Source organism: Geospiza fortis, unplaced genomic scaffold (genome assembly GCF_000277835.1).
Source record: "Geospiza fortis unplaced genomic scaffold, GeoFor_1.0 scaffold112, whole genome shotgun sequence".
NCBI classification, from domain to species: Eukaryota; Metazoa; Chordata; class Aves; order Passeriformes; family Thraupidae; genus Geospiza; species Geospiza fortis.
In genome coordinates this window covers 20065791-20074632 of record NW_005054298.1, presented here as the reverse complement: position 1 = coordinate 20074632, position 8842 = coordinate 20065791, and the positions used below count along the sequence as shown (strand labels likewise).

The window sequence follows — 8842 nt, the reverse complement described above, 5'->3', positions numbered from 1 at the left end:
CATTATCTTTTAATTGAAAGTAGTTTAAAGAAGACTTGCCAAAAATGACCCCTCAGAAGGAGTAGGCAAAAGGGGCAAAGCTCTTGCAGGCGGCACAGAAATTGCTAAGAAACTGTATTATGGGTTCAGAATAAATGTGAATATAGCCATGACCTATTGAAACAGATGCAATACTCTTAAACAATTAATATGCTTAAACCACATGATCTAGAAAGACAGCCTTCAAAATGTAGAAGTAACATCCATATGTAGAATTTACAGTAATGGTCTTGGACATTTTTCTGTGTGAAACAATATTAAAGAAGGTTTCATAATTAAAAAAGAATGGACTGAGATGTCTTTGCAGATGTTTAAAATGATCTTGGAACAAGTGGAATTAGGTTTTATATTTTTCACTCATTTTTTGTACATATGTGGACCTGAGAAGATTTGAGAAATCGCATACCTTTTAGCTTAAATTTTGAAACTAACACATGACTGGAAACTATAATGCAAACTTGGGTTTTAATGATGGGTTTTAATCAATATTTTGTATTTGGAGATGGGCCATGCCTGTTAGTCAGATGGCATAGAGAGAATGCAGTTATCCTAGTGTAGTAAAACTGGAAAGGTTACTTCTTACGGCTCTCACAAAAAAGATCTTGAAGGCATGTGAATGGGGAGGTTCATCATAAATGAATTCTTACTTCATATAAAACTCTCAATACAGGAGCAATTTTCAAACCAGAAGCAAGTCACTAAGGAAGTGCTGATGGAATTTCTGCAACTACCTCACCAATTAATCCCAGTTGCCAGATTCTGAACAGCTGAAATAGTGAGGGGGCAAACATACTTGTTAAAATCAAGTTAAAATCCAGAACCTTCAGACTCATTGACTGATGTAATTTGGCTGATGAAGTTGTGTGAAGTAGTGCAGCCATGCACATAGTGTGGCAGGGGAAAAGTGGTGATTTGTTCTGCCTTGTAGGAAACTTAACTAGATGTTTTTTTAGTAAGACTGTAGTTTTTAAACTTGTAGTTTTTAAAGTAGCAATTCCAAAGAATTTTTAATTCTTTCTTCTGTTGCGTATTAATCTTATTTATATGTACAGATAAGTAGGCAAGACGATAACCTATGTATGTAGCAATTTTCATGGCACTGGATTGGCTGTATTCCCACAGAACTGTTACATTTGACCTAGTGCTTCAGTGATAGCAGCTCTTTTTTAGCTGGTGCCAGCTGACTTCGCATGCTTACCTCCTCCAGCCACAGCAGGAGCTTAGCATGCTGGTATTCTGCTTTTGGGGACAGGGATCATTCCTTCAGACTCAGCACACCCATCTTCAGTGGCTGGTTGCCAGTGGACCTGGAAACTGCCTGCTAAGCATTTAAACTCTTCCAACGTGACACAAAGTCAGCAGATAAAATCTCTCTAATCTTGAGACTCGTGGAAGTGATTTTAAAGTCCAAATGTAGTGTTAAATTCCATTTGTTGTGGAAGAAGACATGCAAGCTGCTTCAAAGTGATGTGGTGCTGTACACTAGCTCTATAGGGTATTACAGCCTTAGCTGTGGGTGTTATTGGGGTGTCCCCTGTACAGACTAACCTGCTACTTGTTAACCATGTAAATAACAGCGGACCTAAAGCAATGGTTACATTTCTGTTTGATTTGTCGCAATAGTGTGTGAACCTCAGGCCAGCATTCAAACCATGGTATGTTACTCTGGTGATATTTGGCTTCATGTAAGACAACTCAGAAAGTGTATTAAGTTTTTCATGATTGTGATTTAATAGTAGCTGGTAGTGGTGTGAGAAGAGGTAAAAGCAGGGTCGTATTCTGGCAGAGCCCATTCTTGCTTTGTGAGAATCCATGCAGGTGGGGTAATGGGGTTACTGAAACAGTCAGTGAAACTATATCACCTGAATGAAGCATTTCCTTTTCTTCTGGTTTTAGAGTGGTTTCATTTATCCAATCTGAATTTTTTTTTCATAACTCTGGGCATGTAACCTGAGCATATTAGATAGCGAACGAATAGTTTTGGTCCCACCGAAAGCTAAATACTTGAAAGCATTTTTAAGCCATGGAGTAAAAAGTGGTCAATTCTATACATTGTGGTTTGAGTCTAGCTGTTTGTATGTCCAGTGTTCTGCCTTAGCAGATACTTTGTGATTCTGTTCTCTAATTTCCTTCTAGAAGATTTTTGCCTGAAGTATTTAACAGTTATGATAATTGAAATATAGTATTCTATCTGGTTTTTACTTGTGTGGTATTTACTTCTATGAGCTGAATGCTCAGCTGATGGTGTTTAGTTTTAGACCTTCCTGGTTTTGTTTGATTCTGTAATTTGCTAATTGGTATAACAATATTAATGCACTTTTACTAATATCTTGCTTATGCTAGATATTAAATGTATTATGTACATATTCTTGTCAGAAATTCGTCAGAGGACTGCAGCTCAAAGAAATTCTTCTACACCCCCACCTGCAACTCCTAAACAAGGCTCTCCAAAGTCCCCTGTTCCAGCATCTCCTAACCTGCAGAAGGAGGGCCCAGCTCTGAGCGGGCTCCCGGAAAGAGCTGCTGCGCCATCCTTGCAATCCAATGTTTTACCACGGCGCCCTGGATCCCCTGCTACTTCAGTGCCTGGAATGGGTAAACACAGCACTTAATGTTATTTACAGTTTATATTGTTTTCTCTGGTTACCAATAAAAGAGGCTATTTTCAGACAGTATGGAAATGGCATTTCATTTGGAAATAGCAGAGCAGTTATCTGATTAAGCAGGAGTTCCATATTCAATTAGCCATAACTCTTTACAGCTGGCACCTTTTGATGCTGAAACCTATTGCCTGAGCTCATTTAACTGTTATGGCTTCTTTGTTTAAATGGCAATAAAACTTTGCAGTATTCTGTAGGCAACAATATAGCATACCTTTTTATGTTCTTAGTTTAGAAGAGCTCTATGCTTGTATAAATCAGGTGCAGAGGAGAACACTTTCAGAATACATTCATGCTTCTCACTAAACCCTGCACATATTTTTTTTAACATGGATCTTGACATTTATTTAAATTCTTACTCTAGAAGGTATAGTCATGCAGCCTATACTCATAGATTAAAGTGTAGAATACCAAATACAACAGAAAAGTTGTCTGTGTTGTAGCTGAATACTAAAAGGCATTGTTGTTTTAGTACAAGAGTCCAAAGTTTAGCAACAGGTTGAAATCTGGTAGGAATGAGTAGTCCTTAAAATTTGGTTTTTCCCTTGATTTCCTGTTTGGTGTTCAGATGGGATGGACTTCTAATGAATAGAATATGAACTAAATTGCATTGGAAGGATTGCAAAATTTGAGAGTTTTGGGTGGGCAGCACTGTTCTCATTTTCCTTGTGGGTGGTAAAGCTGTGTGTGGGTTTGTGCCAAGCCTTTCATTCTTCGTGGGATGGTTGTCAAGTTGGATCACAAGGCAAGAAAGGAGATGAAATGCTGTCTTGAAAATAGAAGGGACGCAACTTGCCAAGAATCTCATGAGCACCAGTTTAACGTGGAGTTGTTCTTTGCTCTATGTACAGGGATCAAGAATATTTTTCTCTGCCCTGTGTTCCTGATTTTTACTTGAAACTACTTAAGTCTTACTGTTGTCCTTCCTTACTAACTCCATGATACAATCAAAAAGTAAAGCTGTGCTCTCTAAGCTCCTGGGAAGCTGCATGTTAAAATGCCTTTTCCTGTTGTTTAGTGTAGTGGAATAAAGTTGTCATGGAAAGTTCTGATCTCCTTTCTCTGTAGAGTCCATTAAGGCTTATTTGATGTTAGTAATTCTTTACCTGTGTTATGAAGCTGCTAAATTTGTTTTTATCCCTGAAGTGAACTGTAAAGGCAAGTTATTAGTAAGTCTTGATTATCTTGAAGTACCAGAAATTAGCTTCTTGCACCAGGAAATTGGTCATTTGTTTGCAAACCACATTTACTGGTATCTGATTACCAAAAATTCCATAATGAGTTTAAAATTGCATGCTCCTTTTTAAGGAAGCTGACTGTAGAATAAAGTATTAGCTGTATAATAGCTTTATTTTTAGGGGAAGATTCAGGCACGTTGAATAAGCTGGATGAAATTCAGCCTTTACTGCATAAATGTTTTAGAGGAAGAAGGAAAATAAAGTAACTGACTCGTTTGAAAGGACAGTTGCCAATATTTAAATTTTTTAATGTAGTGTTTGTGATAATGCCTTACAGGCACTTTTCCCCACTAAATAACTGGAATTTTGACTTACATGTTACTTTGCCATAGATAACAATGGGAGCCACTGCAATTGTCAGTCAATATGGAAGCTCTCTCTTTTCTTGAATTTCCCCAAACCTTTGAGGCATATAAAAATCTCAGTTATGTAGCTGTAGTGAAAAGTTCATAAATTCAGTATCTATAAGAATAATATGGCATCTGAGTTTATGCTTGGCCTGCAACAAATATGAATAGCCTTAATTATCTCTATTTTACAGAAGATTAATAATTCATTTTTGTTATACTATATTTTGTAGGGGAGAATCAATTTAACGTGTATTACCACAGAGCTCCCATATGTTTGGAAATTAATAACCAGCAGGTAGTTGAGAGTTTGCCAAGCTTTGCAAAAGTGACCAGTCTTTCTACAATGATTGCTTTTGATGTTTGTATTAATTACTGGTGTCCATAACAGCATGAGAACCAAGATGGTTGGTTTGAGTTATTAGTAGGCAGGTAATTGGAGTTGTTGATGGAATGTGTTGTGATGTTTCATTCTACTTTATTTAATTTTTGCTTTGGTTACTGACTTTTAGAAACTTCATATATTGGTGATTTACAAGTTATATGAAAACTTGGTCTTCTGAATAAGGGCCTAAGTTAATATTTGAGTGTAAACCAGGTATTCATAAAATTATTCTAAGGCTTTAATTTTATTGCAGTATCAGCCTTTTTGATGGAAGTATTGGATCTTTCAGGTTTTTGTAAATCTCTAGGAAATGAATTTTACCTGACCTCTATTTTGGATAGCTTTAGCAGAATACAATTTATATTGCACTGAATTTATTCTGTCTTGCTGCTGGGACAGTTTTCTTGGTCTAGGTTCCCACTTGTGGACAGAATACAGGGATAACTTGGAAATGCATTCACTGATTCTTATCTCCTGGATTAATTTCTCTTGTTTGTGAAAGTACGGCCTATTTTAAAAACATTTGTGTTGAGTATGGATTTTCTTTGTACTTAAGTGATGGGTTGTAAATTGCAGTATTTTCTGGATGAGTTTTCATGTTCTCCTAAAGATTAGGATCTCTTCATTCTGGTGGCCAGTGACAGGGCCCAAAGAAATGGCACAAAGCTGAGCTGGGGAGGTTTAGGTTAGGTATCAGAAAAAGGTTTTTCACCCCGAGCCCTGTCATGGGCTCCCCATGGAAGTGGTCACAGCACCAAGCCTGACAGAGTTCAAGAGTTTGGACTGTGCTCTCAGGTACATGGTGTGATTTTTGGGGTGGCCTGTGCAGGGCCAGGAATTGGACTCAATGATTGAGATGGGTCCCTTCCTAGTCGGCATATTCTGTGAATACTCTGCCTAGGAGGTACATGTTACTTCTCTGTGTATGTTTATCTGGGTGCTGGAAGCTAGGACTGTGCATGTCCTGATCCTGTCTCTGGCTAAGTTGCTATAAGAAAATGAAATCTAAACAATCCCAAAAAGCTGGAAGTCAACTGTTTTTAACACAGTAGCTTTCAATTAAATGTTCTTCTGAATTAATTCAACATACTAACACACTGTACTCTCTTAGTTGTCCTTTGTTTGGATTTTTAAAAAATCCTATTTTGAATTTTTAGACAGTGTATTTAATCTGTTTTACTTTTGAATATTGAGACAATGATTTTAGTTTGTGTTACCCTTTAGCTTCCTCTTTGTTTATTGGTCATTATGGGGGATTCTGTGAAACATACCTCAAGAAGAACACTGGAAACATACAGCAAATTGAAAAGAGAATTGTTGGCTGACTTCTGTAGTCACTAAAGGCTGTCTTTTAAGCCATGATGTTTCTCTGTTTGTTTTTACTGGATGGAATGAGAAGAGTTATAAGCCAGAACTCTTCTCAGAGAAAGCACTGGTTTCTTTTTGCACCTTCAGTATTTCATTTCCATGAATTACATATACTTAGTTCATACAGGGCTTCAGGTTGCCATATGCTTATCTCAGGATGAAACCTGCTATTACTCACTGATTTCTTTTTTTTGTCTAACCTTCTTAGCTATCTTGAGCTTGCATAGGACTTTTGCATTTTTAAAAGTAATTTTGTCAATGGTTTAAACCAAGTCTTGTTTGCAAGGGGTCACAATTTTGTCTTGGAGTGGCTTGAAGCTGAACCATTTTGTCCCAGTTGGAGAGTTCTGAGAGACTGGTTCATTGTCCTACTCAAACATTGTTTAGTTAGTTTTGTGGACTTTGAATGTAATTCATAAAGGTGTTATGGGAATAGGTTTTAAGTGTTCTCCTCTCTTCCCCCAAGTGCTGCATTATCTTACACTCAGGACTGTTTGTTGAAAGTACTGTAACATAATACTTCCTGTGCTTAAATGTAAAATGTTTCCTCTCCATACTTGGTTACTTGAATGGTCTCATTGGAATGGCTCAGGCTGGAGTTTCTTACATTAGGCCTAGCTTATTCTGTTTTAAGGCTGCAAGAGAAAGGAGATATAAGAACTCAAAGCTATAGAAATGGAAATTGGTAGTTTGCAGTGGTCTTGTACAATGGACAACTAGATGTTTCAAAACTTTGTGGAAGGAGAAACTTGTGCAGGTGTTCTGGTTTAACTGCTGTATGTAGAGGTGAAAAAGAACCAACCGTGGCTCTTACCTGCTCTTTAAGGAGTTCCATTTTGATAGTAGTTTGTTAAACACATGGAAGAAATAGTATATTTATAGTGGCTTTCTGGCTTCTTCAATTAAGCATAAATCTGAAAGCATCCAACTTGTCATTAAATGTGGGATTACCAACATGACAAACAGCTGGACAGGTTTAATGTATAGACTCAGTGCACACTGAGAGTATGCTCATGTAATATAATAATTACACAGAAACCAGGGGGTGTTTCTGTGGTGGCACCTTCATAAAATCATAGAATGGTTTGGATTTTAAGGGATCTTAAAGATAATCTCTTTGAAACCACCATGCCATGGACAGGGCACCTTCTGGCACACCAGGTTGCCCTGATCTCTGGTTCTTCTACTGTTGCCACTGATTTTGGCAGATTTATTGGTGTAAAGTACAACGGTAATTTTGCAGAGTTGAGTGTACATGAAGATAACTTAGTTAATTTGTTCTTTCTTAAAAAGCCTCTATTTGTTAACAATTGAATACTATTGATACGTTAAGTTTGTTAGAAATTATAAATTTAATTACATGTCCAAGGTGTAAAAATGGAATGATTTAATAAAATTATAAGCTAAAGGAGCAGCAGAAGAATTTTGAGCTACTGTGGGTTGAAGAATCTTACAGCTTTCCTAGTGGACTAAGAAATATATCCATGTATATTAAGTAGATGTAATTATTTTGTTACACTAGCACATGCAATAAAATATAATATTTATACAGTAGAAAATAATTTTGATATAATTTATGTTCTAGGTCTTCATCCTCCAGGCCCTCCTTTGGCAAGACCTGTTCTTCCTCGAGAAAGAGGAGTTGTGGATAGAGTTATTGAATATTTGGTTGGTGATGGTCCTCAGAACAGGTAAATGTTCTTTAAGAAATACCTAAACCCTTAGGGGAAAGGAAGCTTCTTAACCTTTTTGTTTAAGCCATGTCAAGGTTAAAAGAGTTGTAAATGAACTTGTCCAAAAATTTCATAATGGAGAAATGGCTCTTTCTCAATGCTTCACTTGAAATATCTTTGCAGGGAAGCTGGTAATATTTGGGCAAACCTAACCTCTGTTCTGAGTAATATTATTTGTGTGATACAAAGAAAGATCTGTGCTGAAGTGGGTGAATGACTTATATTTTGAACTAAAAAAAAAGAAGACATTTGCCTCAGCACTTTAGCTCTATATCTGTTACAAATATCTTTCAGGTTGCCTTCAGAATTGTCCAAACATATCAGAACTTAACATGTTTACTATAGTTACTTTTCATATTAACTGTATTCTAATGAAATAAAGGCTTAACTTAGGTGTTATTTTCTGACACTGATGATACTAAAAATATGTTGAACTGTAGTTTAAAGTGTAGCTGAGACTATTTCACTGTGGTGAAAGCAACTTCAAAAAGTATTATTTAATTTACAGATTTAGTTTGCTTTCAAGGTTAATAATTTCATTGTGGAAATGACCTTTTGGAAGAAAAGGTCTAAGATATTAGTCAATATGTGAGGTAAAATACATCTCCCTTCAGTGTGCTATTACTTAAAGGTATGTTACTGTATATTATTCATGTTTTCTAGGTATGCTCTTATATGTCAGCAATGTTTTTCTCACAATGGTATGGCTTTGAAGGAGGAGTTTGAATACATAGGTAAGAGCTAATCTTTTTTTAGACTGTATTACTTGGCTAATGTTTCATAACAAACATGCATCATACTTCATTTTGGTTGCAGCTGAGTACTTAGCTGACATTGTGAAGTACCGCTTCATGTGGGAACATTTTTTGGTAACTTATTACTCTGTTTTTTAAGATTTACTTCAAGACTTGGAGAAGTACTTTATTGCAACCTTCAGGTCATGGATTTTATGTGTAGAAAACTATTCAGTAGAAATAAGCTTCCTCCAATACATCCCTGAACATTGCTACTGGCTATGAATGGTTCTCAGAAGGGTTTTATGTTGAGAAACTATCTGACATTAAAGTGTGCC

General features: G+C 36.5%; 1 protein-coding gene across 4 annotated transcripts in view; it reads left to right on the top strand.

Annotated features, from left to right (window-relative positions):
• The window catches only part of LNPK (lunapark, ER junction formation factor), a 44710-nt gene that overhangs the window by 20121 nt on the left and 15747 nt on the right, over window positions 1-8842 (top strand). For all 4 annotated transcript variants that reach the window (XR_004081854.1, XR_004081853.1, XM_005415874.2 and 1 more), the window contains exons 8-10: window positions 2416-2634; window positions 7623-7728; window positions 8434-8504. Coding sequence is in view for 2 of the 4 variants with exons in the window: in XM_005415874.2 (XP_005415931.1) it covers window positions 2416-2634; window positions 7623-7728; window positions 8434-8504 (396 nt within the window). In the remaining 2 variants the exon portion in view is untranslated. The remainder of the gene's footprint in view (window positions 1-2415; window positions 2635-7622; window positions 7729-8433; window positions 8505-8842) is intronic.